This window comes from Oncorhynchus nerka, unplaced genomic scaffold (assembly GCF_034236695.1).
Source record: "Oncorhynchus nerka isolate Pitt River unplaced genomic scaffold, Oner_Uvic_2.0 unplaced_scaffold_1790, whole genome shotgun sequence".
Classification (NCBI taxonomy): domain Eukaryota; kingdom Metazoa; phylum Chordata; class Actinopteri; order Salmoniformes; family Salmonidae; genus Oncorhynchus; species Oncorhynchus nerka.
The window spans coordinates 42,718-65,497 of NW_027039532.1; the positions used below are offsets into that span (position 1 = coordinate 42,718).

The following is a 22,780-nucleotide window of genomic DNA, read 5'->3' on the forward strand; positions in this document are numbered from 1 at the left end:
TGCTAATGTTTGTCTATGGAGACTGCATGGCTGTATGCTCGATTTTATACACCTGTCAGCAACAGGTGTGGCTGAAATAGCCAAATCCACAAATTTGAAGGGGTGTCCACATACTTAGTTTATATGTGTGTGTGTATATATATATATAATACAATTAAGTAACCTTTATTTAACTAGGCAAGTCAGTTAAGAAGAAATGATTTATTACAATGACTGTCTACCAGGGAACAGTGGGTTAACTGCCTTGTTCAGGGGGAACAGTGGGTTAACTGCCTTGTTCTGGGGAACAGTGGGTTAACTGCTTTTTTCAGGGGCAGAACAACAGATGTTTACCTTGTCAGCTCCTGTTACTGTCCCAACGCTAAAACCACTAGGTTACCTGCCGCACCAAAAGTGTAATATATGCACATACATTTATTCTAACTAGACACAGACGCACATATCACGGCAACGTTGGTTTGCTAAACTCAAGCGCAGAAACACATTATCGGGTATAACGGTCGCCTCACGCCGAACTGCGCATGTGCAGGCCGTCAAATCAAAGACACTCCTTTGATATCAAGTCATTTTTGACTAAAATAATAACGTGCCAGTTTGTTACTTTCACGAAGTTGGAGTAATAACATGTTCAAATACTTAATACATTGGCTCAAATCTAGGTTTTGGCTTTAGATTTCGAGAAAATGTACAACTAAGGAATCATTTTACACTTCTAACTTCTCAAACCCCAAATCACGGCATCGGTCGACTTCCTACAGTCATCTTCCCAGCGGTCCCGGTAGACTCGGGATGTTGCGTCTGGGTTTAGGAATTCTGGTTATGTCATTTCCTCATGAAGTTGAAAGTAAATTTGCAGGCGAATGCACTTACAAAATGGATGTTGAAACTGTGGCGCACATTTCTCGGCAACATTAGAAGTCGGGTAAAAGTATTGATTTGAAGGAAAGACGAGCAGATTCTGGTAAGTCTAGAGGCAAGATACAACTATTATAAAGTTAGGTCGTCATCAGACATCTAATAGTCAAGATTAGGTTTGATCTATGATCACTGATCATCACATTTAATTACCAGGTGAATGGTAACGTCACTGTTACAAAAAATATACATTTCTAATAAGATTTTAGGACGGTTAGCTGAAGCTGAATAGTAAAAAAAAATTGGAGGATGGATTTGATCCATCTTCTAAATCAGGGCTCTCCGATCCTGTTCCTGGAGAGATACCATCCTGTAGGTTTTCATTACTATTCAAAACTAGTCACCTGATTAAAATAATGAGTTGGTTTATAAGATAAAATCATGCTATTTACAACTGGGATTGCGGTGAAACCCTACCGGAGGGTAACGCCCCAGGAACAGGGTTGGAGAGACCTGTAATGATAGACTATTCAATAGGCTACATATGTCGATACAAACTTTGATTGAAGAAATGATGACGTCATTTACATAGTTTGCTGTGCTCCCTCACCTAAAAAAAATACATCGCTGCTTATCATGCCGACCGACCCGATGGCCTCCGTTGAAAATGTTGTAAAAAATATCAGGCCTAGGCTATATTCTCTGTCCTGCTACTGGTAGGCCTGTAACATTATGTGAACTGACCTGAACAGGTTTAGACTGGTCATCTATGATATGTAGGTTATATACAGTACATTCTCTGTCCTGCTACTGGTAGGACTATAACATTATGTGAACTGACCTGAACAGGTTTAGACTGGTCATCTATGATATGTACGTTATATACAGTACATTCTCTGTCCTGCTACTGGTAGGACTATAACATTATGTGAACTGACCTGAACAGGTTTAGACTGATCATCTATGATATGTAGGCTATAGCTGAGGTATAGACCTCGATCTGCATATCACTAACAAACTGCTATTATACATTATAACCTAGTCTACTTTACATAATATAACATCTATATATCACTAACAACCCACTACTATACATTATAACCTAGTCTACTTTACATAATATAACATATCACTAACAAACCACTACTATACATTATAACCTAGTCTACTTTACATAATATAAAATCTCTTACTTGTTGCAAATAAACTTTCTGAATGGATCAATGATTTCCCCTCAGATCAATCATGTCAGTTTTATCCCTTCTGTCTACATTCTTAGATACCTTTAGAAAATAACAGATTAAAAGACAATACAAAGCCACTTTTAATGAATAAAAATAAGTGTGAGACATGACCTTGTGTTGCTGTACTGTCTATAACTACCTTAACAAACAGTGACTTATTATTATTATTATTATTGTTGCTGTACTGTCTATAACTACCTTAACAAACAGTGACTTATTATTATTATTATTATTGTTGCTGTACTGTCTATAACTACCTTAACAAACAGTGACTTATTATTATTATTATTATTATTATTATTATTGTTGCTGTACTGTCTATAACTACCTTAACAAACAGTGACTTATTATTATTATTGTTGCTGTACTGTCTATAACTACCTTAACAAACAGTGACTTATTATTATTATTATTATTATTATTATTATTGTTGCTGTACTGTCTATAACTACCTTAACAAACAGTGACTTATTATTATTATTGACAGTTACCATGGAGATGAAATATCACAACTACATGTTCATGTGATGCATTAAATCACCTGACTGTTTCTATGTATGTTAGTAAATGTTTTATTTCTCGAAGAGATAATGAATACATGAGAACAATAATTAGTTGTCACTGTGTTAATCACAACCAACATGCTGGATCTCTGTTTAGGGGACAGTGCTCTAAAATGAGTCTCTCTGGGGAGAGAGAGGAGGGGGGCCCTGCCTCTAAAATGAGTCTCTCTGGGGAGAGAGAGGAGGGGGGCCCTGCCTCTAAAATGAGTCTCTCTGGGGAGAGAGAGGAGGGGGGCCCTGCCTCTAAAATTCATCTCTCTGAGGGACATGACACCAAAGATAAGAGGTAAGATGATAATTTAATGAATAATTTATAAAGTTTATTTCCAAAATAAATAGCTATCTTAAGATGAATGCACTTACTGTAAATCACTCTGGATAAGAGCATCTGCTAAATCAGGAGTTCTCAATCCGGGGTCTGTGGAGGTACTGCAGGGGTTCTCAATCCGGGGTCTGTGGAGGTACTGCAGGGGTTGTCAATCCGGGGTCTGTGGAGGTACTGCAGGGGTTCTCAATCTGGGGTCTGTGGAGGTACTGCAGGGGTTCTCAATCCGGGGTCTGTGGAGGTACTGCAGGGGTTCTCAATCCGGGGTCTGTGGAGGTACTGCAGGGGTTCTCAATCCGGGGTCTGTGGAGGTACTGCAGGGGTTCTCAATCCGGGGTCTAGGGAGGTACTGCAGGGGTTCTCAATCCGGGGTCTGTGGAGGTACTGCAGGGGTTCTCAATCCGGGGTCTGTGGAGGTACTGCAGGGGTTCTCAATCCGGGGTCTGTGGAGGTACTGCAGGGTTCTCAATCCGGGGTCTGTGGAGGTACTGCAGGGGTTCTCAATCCGGGGTCTGTGGAGGTACTGCAGGGGTTCTCAATCCGGGGTCTGTGGAGGTACTGCAGGGGTTCTCAATCCGGGGTCTGGGGAGGTACTGCAGGGGTTCCACGGCACCCTGACTGTACTCGTTGCAATGTCAGACATTTGATAGGATTTTTACATGACACAACCACTTTGCCTTCTCTTAATTATTGACTAATATAATGGAATGCATATTTTAACCAATTGTGATGGTTGTTACCAGCAGAATATTGACAATATAACTGTTACATCAACACTCTCTTCACACCCGTTTAACAACTCTAAATATCTTTGGCATAGTAGGCATCAAGTCCCTTCCAATAATGTTGCCTACAACGTTTCATACAATGTTCATTTTCATCGAACACATATTACACCCTAGACACCTTCAACTGCCCAATTTATATCCATCCCCAATTTAGGAGTATTTTTTAACAATATGATGTTGCGCTCCAAAGGGAGAACTTGAAATAACATGATGTAGATAATTAAATCATCAAAAGAAAAACGTGTTTAGAAAACAAGGTTCCTTATAAAAGGCTTCTATCACTTCCTTAAAATATGAAATCAATAAAAGTTATATATATTTTGGGGTTCAGTGAAGAAGAACCTCTAGAGTTCTGATCAACAAAAGGTTCATGTTTTGAGGATGTGAACCCAGCAGCCATCCAGTGGTCAGATCAATTCCACCTGTTTTTTCCAGCGCCCGGCCCGGGATTCGAACCAGCCACCCTTCGGTCACAGCTCCAACTCCAACCTGAGTTAATCTTCAGAAATAAGCATGAGTTAATCTGCCAAAATGAAGACAAAATGCTATGCATACATGGTATCACTTGTTATGCATAATTATCATACATAACTCATCGCCAAAAGCACAAGACATACTGTTGCATGTAGGTCTATATTATTTATGGGTTGATCACATAGAAATATAAAAACATTATTTTTAACTACTGCAATGCAATTACATGTGGCTCAGGAACCACTGACTCACTGCATGATTCTATAGTATTATCAAGACACCTGCTGTTAACTCTTAACTACTTAGGACAGCTCACGAGGTGTCCTAAATATCTACTGACTAGGTGGGTAGGTAATTTAGGCAATGGGTAGGTAACTAGGTCATTTATACCCATAAGTGTAAAATGTCTTTATTCTCAGCACTTATACGACCAATTTTCTACTCAGACACTTTGGCCATATGGACCCAGATCTCAACATATTGTCATAAAAAAACTGAATGTTTGATCTCAAAATGTTGTTATAATTTTGTAAAAATGTTTGTTAAACATAATAATAAAAAATGAATATTACTAATGTAACCCACTGTAAAGACTGGGTTTAGGTTATTGTGTTGCACTGCTCATGTCCGCGTTCTGGAACTGTCCGCGTCCACGTTCGGTGTGGATATTGTCCGGTTACGCGCAGAGTGGACTGAGGTGATCTTGGGGAATAACGACAGAGTTTGTTTTAGTGTTGAGACACCGAAGTTTATTGTTCAATTTGCTTTTTTCTTTACGGTGAGGGACATTATGAGTGTAGCCAGATCCTTTTCACTCTCTATCCTCGTTTCATTTTGTGGTTCACCATCGAGACGAGGGACAGACGAACGACCTGCTAACTAACCAAGCTAGTCGGTACAGCTCGGTAAAGCTAGCTACTCTACCAGCAGCATCCTAGTTATCCTAGCTAGTCGGTACAGCTCGGTAAGCTAGCTAGCTACTCTACCAGCAGCATCCTAGTTATCCTAGCTAGTCGGTACAGCTCGGTAAGCTAGCTAGCTACTCTACCAGCAGCATCCTAGTTATCCTAGCTAGTCGGTACAGCTCGGTAAGCTAGCTAGCTACTCTACCAGCAGCATCCTAGTTATCCTAGCTAGTCGGTACAGCTCGGTAAGCTAGCTAGCTACTCTACCAGCAGCATCCTAGTTATCCTAGCTAGTCGGTACAGCTCGGTAAGATAGCTAGCTACTCTACCAGCAGCATCCTAGTTATCCTAGCCAGTCGGTACAGCTCGGTATAGTTTCAGCTACTCTACCAGCAGCATCCTAGTTATCCTAGCTAGTCGGTACAGCTTGGTAAGCTAGCTAGCTACTCTACCAGCAGCATCCTAGTTATCCTAGCTAGTCGGTACAGCTCGGTAAGCTAGTTTGCTACTCTACCAGCAGCATCCTAGTTATCCTAGCTAGTCGGTACAGCTCGGTAATCTAGCTAGCTACTCTACCAGCAGCATCCTAGTTATCCTAGCTAGTCGGTACAGCTCGGTAAGCTAGCTAGCTACTCTACCAGCAGCATCCTAGTTACCATAGCTACCACTACATCGTCACCGGCTCCCCGGTTGTTTCTTTAGTGTTTAAACCCTCTGTGTCCAAGGACCGAACTTTTGAATATTATTTTCAGGACGCCTCAATAGCAGGTATTGAACACCGGGTAAATAATCACTAGTCAGAACTTCAACCTCAGTATACATTCATTATAAAAAATATATTTAATATCTGATATTGTGAGTAAACAACCTCGAGAGTGCGTCTTCCAGCCCTCCAATAAATTACATCATTCAACCCTCCCGGTTAGTAAATTTACCTCAACATGCCCCCGGAGAAGGCAGAGTAACGACACCAGCCTTTTAGCGGGGCTGACAGACTGACTACAACGCTCGCGTCGATAAATTAATCTCGTCATTAAAAATGACACACTGCTCGCGCGCGCCAACGACCGTCTAGAAGTCAGTTCTATTTGTGAAACTCTTCTTATGTTTCCCCATCTGAGCTCAGAGTAGATGAGAGATGTAATGTTTGTCTCTGTTGTGTTGAAGACCAATCAAGCAGGAGAGACCAGCCTCCCCTGTTCCCAGCTGTGTGTCCATGAAGAGTGACTGGTCTATGGAACCTCCTCTAACCTTTAGAGAGGGAGACTTTTCTACTGAACAAAGGTAAGAAGAACTCATGGGTCCTGGTCAGTGAGTTAAACAACACTGTCTCTAGTCATTTCTCCTCTCCCATTTTCCAAATCCTTTTGTCCATTTTCATAGTCCTAAAACAATATTAAACAAACACAACATTCCCTCACTGTGTGTGTGTGTGTGTGTGTGTGTGTGTGTGTTGGTACCTGGTACCCTGCACATTGACTCAGTACTGGTTCTCCTTATAGTCTCATTATTACCTCAACTACCTGGTACCCTGCACATTGACTCAGTACTGGTACTCCTTATAGTCTCATTATTACCTCAACTACCTGGTACCCTGCACATTGACTCAGTACTGGTACTCCTTATAGTCTCATTATTACCTCAACTACCTGGTACCCTGCACATTGACTCAGTACTGGTTCTCCTTATAGTCTCATTATTACCTCAACTACCTGGTACCCTGCACATTGACTCAGTACTGGTACTCATTATAGTCTCATTATTACCTCAACTACCTGGTACCCTGCACATTGACTCAGTACTGATACTCCTTATAGTCTCATTATTACCTCAACTACCTGGTACCCTGCACATTGACTCAGTACTGGTACTCCTTATAGTCTCATTATTACCTCAACTACCAACATTGACTCAGTACTGGTTCTTATAGTCTCATTATTACCTCAACTACCTGGTACCCTGCACATTGACTCAGTACTGGTAATCCTTATAGCCTCATTATTCCGGTCGGTAACATTTGAGAGTGAGGCAAATATTAGCATTTTGCGGAAAAAAACATGATTATTTGTCTCTCTGAAATGAAGACATCAAGTGATTTTAAACAAATACATATCTGTCATTGAACAACCCCATGATTAGCTAGTGAACAACCCCATGATTAGATAGTGAACAACCCCATGATTAGATAGTGAACAACCCCATGATTAGATAGTGAACAACCCCATGATTAGATAGTGAACAACCCCATGATTAGATAGTGAACAATCCCATGATTAGATAGTGAACAACCCCATGATTAGATAGTGAACAACCCCATGATTAGATAGTGAACAACCCCATGATTAGATAGTGAACAACCCCATGATTAGATAGTGAACAACCCCATGATTAGATAGTGAACAACCCCATGATTAGATAGTGAACAACCCCATGATTAGATAGTGAACAACCCCATGATTAGATAGTGAACAACCCCATGATTAGATAGTGAACAACCCCATGATTAGATGGTGAACAACCCCATGATTAGATAGTGAACAACCCCATGATTAGATAGTGAACAACCCCATGATTAGATAGTGAACAACCCCATGATTAGATAGTGAACAACCCCATGATTAGATAGTGAACAACCCCATGATTAGATAGTGAACAACCCCATGATTAGCTAGTGAACAATCCCATGATTAGATAGTGAACAACCCCATGATTAGATAGTGAACAATCCCATGATTAGATAGTGAACAACCCCATGATTAGATAGTGAACAACCCCATGATTAGATAGAGAACAACCCCATGATTAGCTAGTGAACAATCCCATGATTAGATAGTGAACAATCCCATGATTAGATAGTGAACAACCCCATGATTAGATAGTGAACAACCCCATGATTAGATAGTGAACAACCCCATGATTAGATAGTGAACAACCCCATGATTAGATAGAGAACAACCCCATGATTAGATAGTGAACAATCCCATACCATGATTAGATAGTGAACAACCCCATGATTAGATAGTGAACAACCCCATGATTAGATAGTGAACAATCCCATACCATGATTAGATAGTGAACAACCCCATGATTAGATAGTGAACAACCCCATGATTAGATAGTGAACAACCCCATGATTAGATAGAGAACAACCCCATGATTAGATAGTGAACAACCCCATGATTAGATAGTGAACAACCCCATGATTAGATAGTGAACAACCCCATGATTAGATAGAGAACAACCCCATGATTAGATAGTGAACAACCCCATGATTAGATCGTGAACAACTCCATGATTAGATAGTGAACAACCCCATGATTAGATAGTGAACAACCCCATGATTAGATAGTGAACAACCCCATGATTAGATAGTGAACAACCCCATGATTAGATAGTGAACAACCCCATGATTAGATAGTGAACAACCCCATGATTAGATAGTGAACAACCCCATGATTAGATAGTGAACAACCCCATGATTAGATAGTGAACAACCCCATGATTAGATAGTGAACAACCCCATGATTAGATAGTGAACAACCCCATGATTAGATAGTGAACAACCCCATGATTAGATAGTGAACAACCCCATACCATGATTAGATAGAGAAAAAACACACCAATCTCTTTCAGAAATGCTTTAAACAATAGAAGCTAATTTACTAACATTTCTGAAAAGTGATATATAGTGTTTTGGAATGAAACTCTTCTTCTGTTTCCCCATCTGAGCTCAGAGTAGATGAGAGATGTAATGTTTGTCTCTGTTGTGTTGAAGTCCAATCAGGCAGGAGAGACCAGCCTCCCCTGTTCCCAGCTGTGTGTCCATGAAGAGTGACCAGTCTATGCGTCATCCTATAGTGTTTAGAAAGGGAGACTTTTCTACTGAACAAAGGTAAGAAGAACTCATGGGTCCTGGTCAGTGAGTTAAACAACACTGTCTCGAGTCATTTCTCCTCCCATTTTCCCATTTATTGTTGTTGTTTTCATAATCCATAGGCTAATCATTTTGTCCATTTTCATAGTCCTAAAACAATGTGTGTGTGTGTGTACCTGTACTCCCTGGATGAGGAGATGTAATCTCATGTTTTGTTCACAGAAACCAACAGGAGAGATCAGAGTCAGAGATTCTCAGTTGTCAGTCTTCCCAGAGTCATCAAACAGACCTGGACTCCATATTCAGTGTATGTTGTCCTGTTATGTACATTTGTTTTTGTTTACCTCAAGTAAAGTTGATCTGTCAATCATTCATTAATGTGTTAATGAGAAAGCATTTCTTCTCTTGCATAACTAACTTAACTAATTTACTTAATTTATTTCAGATGCTTGAAGAGAAAATTATGACATTTGTGAAGAACGAGCTGAAGATGTTCAAGAGGATTCTTAGTCCAGAACTCCCAGAAGGCTTTGAGAGTCAGAAGCAGGATAAGGAAGTGGTGGATGCTGAAGATGAGCAGCAGGAGAGCAGTGCCAGAGAGGGGGCTCTGAAGATCACACTGCACATCCTGAGGAAAATGAACCAGAAGGAGCTTGCTGACACACTGGAGAAATGTAAGATCTGTCTGCCTCATGTTGAATGATGTTTTATAACATTTAAAAGCTGTAGCTAAAGTACAGCTAAAGTAGCTGTGTAACTACATGATATTGTAGCAGCCTTCACACTGTAATTGTTCAGAGTAAATAACTCACAGACACTAGAGAAGCTTTAACCAAGTTTAATTCTTCCCAGAGGGTCGGTACAGCTGTTATTCAGACAACAAAACATCTGACACAAGCACTGATATTTAACCCTTTCTCCTAGGCTGAGTCTCCTCCTCCCTTTCTCCTAGGCTGAGTCTCCTCCTCCCTTTCTCCTAGGCTGAGTCTCCTCCCTTTCTCCTAGGCTGAGTTTCCTCCTCCCTTTCTCCTAGGCTGAGTCCCCTCCTCCCTTTCTCCTAGGCTGTCTCCTCCTCCCTTTCTCCTAGGCTGTGTCTCCTCCTCCCTTTCTCCTAGGCTGAGTCTCCTCCTCCCTTTCTCCTAGGCTGAGTCACCTCCTCCCTTTCTCCTAGGCTGAGTCTCCTCCTCCCTTTCTCCTAGGCTGAGTCTCCTCCTCCCTTTCTCCTAGGCTGAGTCTCCTCCTCCCTTTCTCCTAGGCTGAGTCTCCTCCTCCCTTTCTCCTAGGCTGAGTCTCCTCCTCCGCAGCCGAACAGCCAATGTATCTATGTTGCTATACAAACCTTAGTGATATCTGTTCTTCCTCACTGCATCTGAGTGCACTATATACCTTCCTCCTATACCCATTACCTTCCTCCTATAACCATTACCTTCTGGTGTAGACCCTCCACTATATACCTTCCTCCTATACCCATTACCTTCTGGTGTAGACCCTCCACTATATACCTTCCTCCTATACCCATTACCTTCCTCCTATAACCATTACCTTCTGGTGTAGACCCTCCACTATATACCTTCCTCCTATACCCATTACCTTCCTCCTATAACCATTACCTTCTGGTGTAGACCCTCCACTATATACCTTCCTCCTATAACCATTACCTTCTGGTGTAGACCCTCCACTATATACCTTCCTCCTATAACCATTACCTTCTGGTGTAGACCCTCCACTATATACCTTCCTCCTACAGATACCCATTACCTTCCTCCTATAACCATTACCTTCTGGTGTAGACCCTCCACTATATACCTTCCTCCTATACCCATTATCTTCTGGTGTAGACCTTCCACTATATACCTTCCTCCTATAACCATTACCTTCTGGTGTAGACCCTCCACTATATACCTTCCTCCTACAGATACCCATTACCTTCCTCCTATAACCATTACCTTCTGGTGTAGACCCTCCACTATATACCTTCCTCCTATACCCATTATCTTCTGGTGTAGACCCTCCACTATATACCTTCCTCCTATAACCATTACCTTCTGGTGTAGACCCTCCACTATATACCTTCCTCCTACAGATACCCATTACCTTCCTCCTATAACCATTACCTTCTGGTGTAGACCCTCCACTATATACCTTCCTCCTATACCCATTATCTTCTGGTGTAGACCCTCCACTATATACCTTCCTCCTATAACCATTACCTTCTGGTGTAGACCCTCCACTATATACCTTCCTCCTACAGATACCCATTACCTTCTGGTGTAGACCCTCCACTATATACCTTCCTCCTATAACCATTACCTTCTGGTGTAGACCCTCCACTATATACCTTCCTCCTATAACCATTACCTTCTGGTGTAGACCCTCCACTATATACCTTCCTCCTATAACCATTACCTTCTGGTGTAGACCCTCCACTATATACCTTCCTCCTATAACCATTACCTTCTGGTGTAGACCCTCCACTATATACCTTCCTCCTATAACCATTACCTTCTGGTGTAGACCCTCCACTATATACCTTCCTCCTATAACCATTACCTTCTGGTGTAGACCCTCCACTATATACCTTCCTCCTATAACCATTACCTTCTGGTGTAGACCCTCTAAAGTCCCTCAGTGACATGAATAAGTATATTTCATATTCTCAAAACAACACCTAGTGACCTCATCAAGTAGCAGCAGGGATGTGTTGTGGTGATTCATTTAGAGAGAGACAACATTAATAATACCATCAATAATACCAATAATAATATAATCAGTCACACCAGTCTGTAATGCATTATGAAAACATTTACACATTTATACAGTCAGTTAAGAGAATACATTATTATAATGTAAAACTTTATAACAGTCCTACAATACTGTAGACATTAAAACAGACATAATATTAATATCCTCTGTGTTATTTCTAGATTCAGATGAGCTCGCTGTGATTTGCCAACGTGAACTCAAATCTAATCTAAAGAAGAAGTTTCAATGTGTATTTGAGGGGATCGCTAAACAAGGAAACCCAACACTTCTCAATAAGATCTACACAGAGCTCTACATCACAGAGGGTGGAACAGGAGAGGTCAATAAGGAACATGAGCTGAGACAGATTGAGACAACAACCAGGAAACAAGCAAGACCAGAGACTGCAATCAAATGTAACGACATCTTCACACCCTTAACTGGACAAGACAAACCTATCAGAACTGTGCTGACAAAGGGAGTCGCTGGCATTGGAAAAACAGTCTCTGTGCAGAAGTTAATTCTGGATTGGGCTGAAGGAAAAGCAAATCAGGATGTCCAATTTGTATTTTCATTCCCTTTTCGGGAGCTGAATTTGATGAAAGGGGACAAACACACTTTCATTGAACTTCTTAATCTCTTCTCAATGGAAACTAAACAATCAGGAATCTCCAACTACAACAAGTACAAAGTTCTGTTCATCTTTGATGGTCTGGATGAGTGCCGACTGCCCCTAGACTTCCAGAAGAACAAGATCTGTTGGGACGTCACAGAGTCAACCTCAGTGGATGTTCTGCTGACAAATCTCATCAAGGGAAATCTGCTCCCCTCTGCTCTCCTCTGGATAACTACCCGACCTGCAGCAGCCAATAAGATCCCTTCAGTGTGTGTTGACCAGGTGACAGAGGTACGAGGGTTCAATGACTCACAGAAGGAGGAGTACTTCAGGAAGAGATTCAGGGATGAGGACATGGCCAGCAGAATCATCTCACACATAAAGACATCAAGGAGCCTCCACATCATGTGCCACATTCCAGTCTTCTGTTGGATTTCTGCAACAGTCCTTGAACACATGCTGGAACATAAGAGAGAAGAGATTCCCAAGACTCTGACTGAGATGTACACACACCTTGTGGTGTTTCATACCAAACAGAAGAATGAAAAGTACATTGGGAAAGAAGAGACAGGTCCGCACTGGAATAAAGAGAGCATTCTGTCACTGGGGAAACTGGCTTTTCAACACCTTGTGAAAGGCAATCTGATTTTCTATGAAGAAGACCTGAAAGAGGCTGGCATTGATGTTAATGAAGCCTCAGTGTACTCAGGATTGTGCACACAGCTCTTTAAAGAGGAATGTGGGCTGTACCAGGACAAGGTGTACTGCTTTGTTCATCTGAGCATTCAGGAGTTTCTGGCTGCTGTATATGTGTTCCTCTCTTTCATCAACAACAATGAGAATCTAATGGACAAACTGCAAACAAAACACGAGCCTGAAGTTGCTTTCTACAAGAGTGCTGTGGATAAAGCCTTACAAAGTGAGACCGGAAACCTGGACCTTTTCCTCCGCTTCCTTCTGGGCCTCTCACTGGAGTCCAATCAGAAGCACTTACGAGGTCTACTGACAAAGACAAGAAACAGCTCACAGAGCCATGAAGACACAGTCGAATACATCAAGGAGAAGATCAGGGACAATCCCTCTCCAGAGAGGAGCATCAATCTGTTCCACTGTCTGAATGAACTGAATGACCATTCTCTAGTGGAGGAGATCCAAAGCTACCTGAGATCAGGAAGTCTCTCAAAACCCAACCTGTCACCTGCACAGTGGTCAGCTCTGGTCTTTGTGTTGCTGACTTCAGAAAAGGAGCTGGATGTGTTTGACCTGAAGAAATACTCCAGATCAGAGGAAGGTCTTCTGAGGCTGCTGCCAGTGGTCAAAGCCTCCAGAGCTGTTCTGTGAGTATATCAAATTAAATATAAGAACTAATCATCAGGAAGAAATATTCAGTTAGAGAAAAATATGTATTATAATATGTCTATAATATTATATTGAAAAACATATTGAATAAATTCATTGATGTTCACATTAGTATAACAATATGACCATACAATTCTAGGAAACGGAAGATGAATCTATATGTTGTTTGGGAGAATTAACTAAATGCATCTGCCATTGTCCTTCTACACTACTGGTGTTAAATTAACAGTGTGTTTGTGAAGTCATGATGATCTCTTTGTCAGGCTGTCAGGCTGTGGAGTCACAGAGGAAGGCTGTGATTCTCTGGTCTCAGCTCTGGAGTCAAACCCCTCACATCTGAGAGAGCTGGATCTGAGTAACAATGACCTGAAGGATTCAGGAGTGAAGCTGCTCTCTGCTGGACTGGGGAATCCCCACTGTAAACTGGAGACTCTGAGGTCAGTATTATCAGATATGAAAGCACTTTATGCATGTAGTTCTCCCATTTGAAAAGTCGTAATTATTTGGTTATATTCACTTATAGTGTATTAAAGTAGTCATACGTTTAGTATTTGGTCCCATATTCCAAGCCTGCAGTGATTACATCAAGCTTGTGATTCTACTAACTTGTTGAATTCATTTGCAGTTTGTCTTGGTTGTGTTTGGGATGTTTTTCCTAATAGAAACTGAATGGTGAATAATGTCCTGTCATTTTGGAGTCACTTCACTTGTATTGTCAGGAAGAATAGAAGATGTTTCTGAACACTTCTACATTCATGTGGATGCTACCATGATGATGAATAATCAGGAATGAATAGAGAATGATGATGAATGAGAAAGTTAGAGAGGCACAAAGATCAGACCCACTCTGATATTGGTAATGGTGAGAGGTTAGCATGTTTTGTTGTTGCCTCTGTTGTTGGTAATGGTGAGAGGTTAGCATGTTTTGTTGTAGCCTCTGTTATTGGTAATGGTGAGAGGTTAGCATGTTTTGTTGTAGTCTCTGTTATTGGTAATGGTGAGAGGTTAGCATGTTTTGTTGTAGCCTCTGTTATTGGTAATGGTGAGAGGTTAGCATGTTTTGTTGTAGCCTCTGTTATTGGTAATGGTGAGAGGTTAGCATGTTTTGTTGTAACCTCTGTTATTGGTAATGGTGCAGGCTGTCTGGTCAACCCCAACACATTATTTGTGCACAGGTTACAGTGTAAGCAGGGAAAGCTAAGCGTAACATTTGAATACAACCTGTCTGTCATTGTATGTCTTCTGTGTTTTCAGACTCACTGGCTGTAAACTCACAGACACATCCTGTGAATTGTTGGCCTCAGTTCTCAGTTCAAACCCCTCACATCTGAGAGAGCTGGATCTGAGTTTCAATGACCTGAATGATTCAGGAGTGAAGCTGCTCTCTGCTGGACTGGGGAATCCCCACTGTAAACTGGAGACTCTGAGGTCAGTATTCCTGTAGTTGGTCAACAAGTGATAACTGTTCACCAGATCCACATGTGTTTACCAGACACACATAGTCCACACCATATGTGTTTGGACAGTGAAGCTTACAGTTTTAAATTTGGTGTTATGCTCCAGCATTTTGGATTTGAGATAGAATGTTTCATATTAGGAGACAGTACAGAATGTCACCTTTTATTTAAAGGTATTCATCCATATACAGTCGTGGCCAAAAGTTTTGAGAATGACACAAATAGTAATTTCCACAAGGTTTGCTGCTTCAGTGTCTAGATATTTTTGTCAGATGTTACTATGGAATACTGAAGTATAATTACAAGCATTTCATACGTGTCAAAGGCTTTTATTGACAATTACATGAAGTTGATGCAAAGAGTCAATATTTGCTGTGTTGACCCTTCTTTCTCAAGACCTCTGCAATCCGCCCTGGCATGCTGTCAATTAACTTCTGGGCCACATCCTGACTGATGGCAGCCCATTCTTACATAATCAATGCTTGGAGTTTGTCAGAATGTGTGGGTTTTTGTATATCCACCCGCCTCTTGAGGGTTGACCACAAGTTCTCAATGGGATTAAGGTCTGGGAGTTTCCTGGCCATGGACCCAAAATATCAATGTTTTGTTCCCCAGGCCACTTAGTTATCACTTTTGCCTTATGGCAAGGTGCTCCATCATGCTGGAAACGGCATTGTTCGTCACCAAACTGTTCCTGGATGGTTGGGAGAAGTTACTCTTGGAGGATGTGTTGGTACCATTCTTTATTCATGGCTGTGTTCTGAGGCAAAATTGTGAGTGATCCCACTCCCTTGGCTGAGAAGCAACCCCACACATGAATGGTCTCAGGATGCTTTACTGTTGGATGACACAGACTGATGGTAGCGCTCACCTTGTCTTCTCCGGACAAGCCTTTTTCCGGATGCCCCAATCAATCGGAAAGGGGATTCATCAGAGAAAATGACTTTACCCCAGTCCTCAGCAGTCCAATCGCTGTACCTTTTGCAGAATATCAGTCTGTCCCTGATGTTGTTCCTGGAGAGAAGTTGCTTCTTTGCTGCCCTTCTTGACACCAGGCCATCCTCCAAAAGTCTTTGCCTCACTGTGCGTGCAGATGCACTCACACCTGCCTGCTGACATTCCTGAGCAAGCTCTGTACTGGTGGTGCCCCGATCCCGCAGCTGAATCAACTTTAGGAGACGGTCCTGGTGTTTGCTGGACTTTCTTGGGCACCCTGAAGCCTTCTTCACAACAATTGAACTGCTCTCCTTGAAGTTCTTGATGATCTGATAAATGGTTGATTTAGGTGCAATCTTACTGGCAGCAATATCCTTGCCTGTGAAGCCCTTTTTGTGCAAAGCAATGTTGACGACACAAGTTTCCTTGCAGGTAACCATGTTTGACAGAGGAAGAACAATGATTCCAACCACCACCCTCCTTTTGAAGCTTCCAGTCTGTTATTCGAACTCAATCAGCATGACAGAGTGATCTCCAGCCTTGTCCTGAGGCAGCAGACTGTATATTTTACCGTTTAGATATGAAAGCACTTTATGTATCTAAACTCATCAAAAAAAGAAACATCCCTTTTTCAGGACCCTGTCTTTCAAAGATAATTTGTAAAAATCCAAATAACTTCACAGATCTTTTTTGAAAAGGGTTTAAGCACTGTTTCCCATGCTTGTTCAATGAACCATAAACAATTAATGAACATGCACCTATGGGACGGTCGTTTAGACATTTACAGCTTACAGACGGTAGGCAATGAAGATCACAGTTATGAAAACTTAGGACACTAAAGAGGCCTTTCTACTGACTCTGAAAAACACCAAAAGAAAGATGCCCAGGGTCCCTGCTCAGTTGCATGAACGTGCCTTAGGCATGCAGCAAGGAGGCATGAGGATTGCAGATGTGGCCATGGAAATAAATTGTGATGTCTGTACTGTGAGACGCCTAAGACAGCGCTACAGGGAGACAGGATGGACAGCTGATCGTCCTCGCAGTGGCAGACCATGTGTAACAACACCTGCGCAGGATCGGTACATCCGAACATCACACCTGCGGTACAGGTACAGGATGGCAACAACAACTGCCCGAGTTACACCGAACGCACAATCCCTCCTCCAGTGCTCAGATGGTCCGTAATAGGCTGAGAAACATCTGGCTGGACTGAGGGCTTGTACACCTGTTGTAAGGCAGGTCCTCCCCAGAAATCACTGGCAACACCGTCGCCTATAGGCACAAACCCACTGTCGCTGGACCAGACAGGACTGGCAAAAAGTGCTCTTCACTGACGAATCGCGGTTTTGGCTTTTGGTGATGGTCGTATTCGCATTTATCGTCGAACGAATGAGCGTTACACCGAGGCCTGTACTCTGGAGTGGGATCGATTTGGAGGTGGAGGGTCCGTCTTGGTCTGGGGAGGTGTCTCACAGCATCATTTGACTGAGTTTGTTGTCATTGCAGGCAATCTCAAAGCTGTGCGTTACAGGAAGACATCTTCCTCCCTCATGTGGTACCCTTCCTGCAGGCTCATCCTGACATGACCATCCAGCATGATAATGCCACCAGCCATACTGCTTGTTTTGTGCGTTTTTTATTTATTTTATTTCACCTTTATTTAACCAGGTAAGCAAGTTGAGAACAAGTTCTCATTTACAATTGCGACCTGGCCAAGATAAAGCAAAGCAGTTCGACACATACAACGACACAGAGTTACACATGGAGTAAAACAAACATACAGTAAAAAAAACAAGTCTATATACAATGTGAGCAAATTAGGTGAGAAGGGAGGTAAAGGCAAAAAAGGCCATGGTGGCAAAGTAAATACAATATAGCAAGTAAAACACTGGAATGGTAGTTTTGCAATGGAAGAATGTGCAAAGTAGAAATAAAAATAATGGGGTGCAAAGGAGCAAAATAAATAAATAAATTAAATACAGTTGGGAAAGAGGTAGTTGTTTGGGCTAAATTATAGGTGGGCTATGTACAGGTGCAGTAATCTGTAAGATGCTCTGACAGTTGGTGCTTAAAGCTAGTGAGGGAGATAAGTGTTTCCAATTTAAGAGATTTTTGTAGTTCGTTCCAGTCATTGGCAGCAGAGAACTTGAAGGAGAGGCGGCCAAAGAAAGAATTGGTTTTGGGGGTGACTAGAGAGATATACCTGCTGGAGCGTGTGCTACAGGTGGGAGATGCTATGGTGACCAGCGAGCTGAGATAAGGGGGGACTTTACCTAGCAGGGTCTTGTAGATGACATGGAGCCAGTGGGTTTGGCGACGAGTATGAAGCGAGGGCCAGCCAACGAGAGCGTACAGGTCGCAATGGTGGGTAGTATATGGGGCTTTGGTGACAAAACGGATTGCACTGTGATAGACTGCATCCAATTTGTTGAGTAGGGTATTGGAGGCTATTTTGTAAATGACATCGCCAAAGTCGAGGATTGGTAGGATGGTCAATTTTACAAGGGTATGTTTGGCAGCATGAGTGAAGGATGCTTTGTTGCGAAATAGGAAGCCAATTCTAGATTTAACTTTGGATTGGAGATGTTTGATATGGGTCTGGAAGGAGAGTTTACAGTCTAACCAGACACCTAAGTATTTGTAGTTGTCCACGTATTCTAAGTCAGAGCCGTCCAGAGTAGTGATGTTGGACAGGCGGGTAGGTGCAGGTAGCGATCGGTTGAAGAGCATGCATTTAGTTTTACTTGTATTTAAGAGCAATTGGAGGCCACGGAAGGAGAGTTGTATGGCATTGAAGCTTGCCTGGAGGGTTGTTAACACAGTGTCCAAAGAAGGGCCGGAAGTATACAGAATGGTGTCGTCTGCGTAGAGGTGGATCAGAGACTCACCAGCAGCAAGAGCGACCTCATTGATGTATACAGAGAAGAGAGTCGGTCCAAGAATTGAACCCTGTGGCACCCCCATAGAGACTGCCAGAGGTCCGGACAGCAGACCCTCCGATTTGACACACTGAACTCTATCAGAGAAGTAGTTGGTGAACCAGGCGAGGCAATCATTTGAGAAACCAAGGCTGTCGAGTCTGCCGATGAGGATGTGGTGGTTGACAGAGTCGAAAGCCTTGGCCAGATCAATGAATACGGCTGCACAGTAATGTTTCTTATCGATGGCGGTTAAGATATCGTTTAGGACCTTGAGCGTGGCTGAGGTGCACCCATGACCAGCTCTGAAACCAGATTGCATAGCAGAGAAGGTATGGTGAGATTCGAAATGGTCGGTAATCTGTTTGTTGACTTGGCTTTCGAAGACCTTAGAAAGGCATGGTAGGATAGATATAGGTCTGTAGCAGTTTGGGTCAAGAGTGTTCCCCCTTTGAAGAGGGGGATGACCGCAGCTGCTTTCCAATCTTTGGGAATCTCAGATGACACGTAAAGAGAGGTTGAACAGGCTAGTAATAGGGGTGGCAACAATTTCGGCAGATAATTTTAGAAAGAAAGGGTCCAGATTGTCTAGCCCGGCTGATTTGTAGGGGTCCAGATTTTTCAGCTCTTTCAGAACTTCAGCTGAATGGATTTGGGAGAAGGAGAAATGGGGAAGGCTTGGGCGAGTTGCTGTTGGGGTGCAGTGCTGTTGACCGGGGTAGGAGTTGCCAGGTGGAAAGCATGGCCAGCCGTAGAAAATGCTTATTGAAATTCTCAATTATGGTGGATTTATCAGTGGTGACAATGTTTCCTATCTTCAGTGCAGTGGGCAGCTGGGAGGAGGTGTTCTTATTCTCCATGGACTTTACAGTGTCCCAGAACTTTTTAGAGTTAGTGTTGCAGGAAGCAAAAAAAAAAAAAGGAAGCGTGATTTCCTGCAAGACAGGAATGTCAGTGTTCTGCCATGGCCAGCGAAGAGCCCGGTTATCAATCCCATTGAGCACATCTGGGACCTGTTGGATCAGAGGGTGAGGACGAGGGCCATTCCCCCCAAAATGTCCGGGAACTTGCAGGTGCCTTGGTTGAAGAGTGGAGTAACATCTCTCAGATGCACTGCAGTACTTAATGCAGCTGGTGGCCACACCAGATACTGACTGTTACTTTTGATTTTGACCCCCCCCTTTGTTCAGGGACACATTATTCCATTTCTGTTAGTCACATGTCTGTGGAACTTGTTCAATTTATGTGTCAGTTGTTGAATGTTATGTTCATACAAATATTTACACATGTTTAATTAAGTTTGCTGAAAATAAACGCAGTTGACAGTGAGAGGACGTTTCTTTTTATGCTGAGTTTAGTTCTCCCATTTGAAGAAGTCTTAATTATTTGGTCAAATTAATTTAGTCAAAAGTTTAGTATTTGGTCCCATATTCCATGCCTGCAGTGATTACATCAAGCTTGTGATTCTACTAACTTGTTGAATTAATTTGCAGTTTGTCTTGGTTGTGTTTTGGATGTTTTTCCTGATAGAAACTGAATGGTGAATAATGTCCTGTCATTTTGGAGTCACTTCACTTGTATTGTCAGTAAGAATAGAAGATGTTTCTGAACACTTCTACATTCATGTGGATGCTACTATGATGATGAATAATCAGGAATGAATAGAGAATGATGATGAATGAGAAAGTTACAGAGGCACAAATATCACACCCCCTCTGTTATTGGTTATGGTGAGAGGTTAGCATGTTTTGTTGTAGCCTCTGTTATTGGTAATGGTGAGAGGTTAGCATGTTTTGTTGTAGCCTCTGTTATTGGTAATGGTGAGAGGTTAGCATGTTTTGTTGTAGCCTCTGTTATTGGTAATGGTGAGAGGTTAGTATGTTTTGTTGTAGCCTCTGTTATTGGTAATGGTGAGAGGTTAGCATGTTTTGTTGTAGCCTCTGTTATTGGTAATGGTGAGAGGTTAGCATGTTTTGTTGTAGCCTCTGTTATTGGTAATGGTGAGAGGTTAGCATGTTTTGTTGTAGCCTCTGTTATTGGTAATGGTGAGAGGTTAGTATGTTTTGTTGTATCCTCTGTTATTGGTTATGGTGAGAGGTTAGCATGTTTTGTTGTAGCCTCTGTTATTGGTAATGGTGAGAGGTTAGCATGTTTTGTTGTAGCCTCTGTTATTGGTAATGGTGAGAGGTTAGCATGTTTTGTTGTAGCCTCTGTAACTTTCTCACTCATTATTATTCATGATTCTTTCATGATTTTTCTTAATCATGACATCATCAGGATTAATGTATTATTGTTTAGAAACATGTTATCTACTCTCTTAGACAGAAAAGTTACTCCACTCATCATCCACCATTTTATTATTGGGCAAAACACAACCAAAAACACAACCAAAACAAACTGCAAATGCAACCAACGAGTTTACGACAAAAAAACTAATTTTTGACTATTTTAATACACTATGAGTGAATTGTTCAGAATACTTAAGACTTCTTCTAATGGGGAGACTGGAAACATAAATTGTTTTCATTTTTAATAGTGAAACACATATGTCTTAAAATACCCTCAAATTAAAGGTGACATTATAAACTGTCACCCGATATGAAACATTTGACCTCAAATCCAAAATATTGGAGAATAGAGACACATTTGAAATGTTAGCTTCACTGTCTAAATAGATATGGTGTGGACTGTATACTCAATACAATCTAAATCTGATACCTCACTGTCTAAATAGATATGGTGTGGACTGTATACTCAATACAATCTAAATCTGATACCTCACTGTCTAAATAGATATGGTGTGGACTGTATACTCAATACAATCTAAATCTGATACCTCACTGTCTAAATAGATATGGTGTGGACTGTATACTCAATACAATCTACAATCTGATACCTCACTGTCTAAATAGATATGGTGTGGACTGTATACTCAATACATTCTAAATCTGATTCCTCACTGTCTAAATAGATATGGTGTGGACTGTATACTCAATACAATCTGATACCTCACTGTCTAAATAGATATGGTGTGGACTGTATACTCAATACAATCTAAATCTGATGCCTCACTGTCTAAATAGATATGGTGTGGACTGTATACTCAATACAATCTAAATCTGATACCTCACTGTCTGTCTTCTGACTGATACTGCTTTTTAAACTGGTCTGGTCAGTCTACTATAATATTTGTACTATACATGTTTCTATCTGCAGGCAATACTTTGATCATTTATATTAATGATACATTCATTTCAGTTCAATATATGCTATATGATCATTTGTTAATTCTAATAATGAAACATTCATTTATAAATATATATGGAAGGATTCAGGACACTGATATATCTGAATATGTGAAAAAAAATATACTGCCACTATTTTCACCACCAAAGAATATCAGTGTGATTTTAATATGATTTGACTCTTTGCAGGCTGTCAGGCTGTCTAGTCACAGAGGAAGGCTGTGCTTCTCTGGTCTCAGCTCTGAGGTCAAACCCCTCACACCTGAGAGAGCTGGACCTGAGCTACAATCACCCAGGAGACTCAGGAGTCAGACTGCTCTCTGCTGGACTGGAGGATCCACACTGCAGACTGGAGAAACTCAAGTATGTAGAGGGTTTATGTCAATGTTCATATCAGACATGTTTGACTTATCAGGCTAGTTAAGACAAACATTCTTACCACCACTTGGACAAAGTTGTGTGTGTGTGTGTGTGTGTGT

At 41.6% G+C, this 22,780-nt stretch overlaps 1 protein-coding gene across 4 annotated transcripts in view; it reads left to right on the forward strand.

The window, feature by feature from the left end:
- Positions 1-22,780, forward strand: part of LOC135567796 (NACHT, LRR and PYD domains-containing protein 3-like) — a 56,592-nt gene that overhangs the window by 32,145 nt on the left and 1,667 nt on the right. The window contains exons 3-9 of one of the 4 annotated variants that reach the window (XM_065015013.1): positions 2,760-2,948; positions 8,930-9,046; positions 9,251-9,335; positions 9,474-9,702; positions 11,953-13,723; positions 14,009-14,182; positions 22,491-22,664. In XM_065015013.1, the coding sequence (XP_064871085.1) occupies positions 2,760-2,948; positions 8,930-9,046; positions 9,251-9,335; positions 9,474-9,702; positions 11,953-13,723; positions 14,009-14,182; positions 22,491-22,664 (2,739 nt within the window). Of the gene's footprint in view, positions 1-2,759; positions 2,949-4,210; positions 4,830-6,321; positions 6,439-8,929; positions 9,047-9,250; positions 9,336-9,473; positions 9,703-11,952; positions 13,724-14,008; positions 14,183-14,999; positions 15,766-22,490; positions 22,665-22,780 lie in introns of those variants that run through there. The other 3 variants (XM_065015011.1, XM_065015012.1, XR_010462399.1) reach the window with 3 other exon arrangements.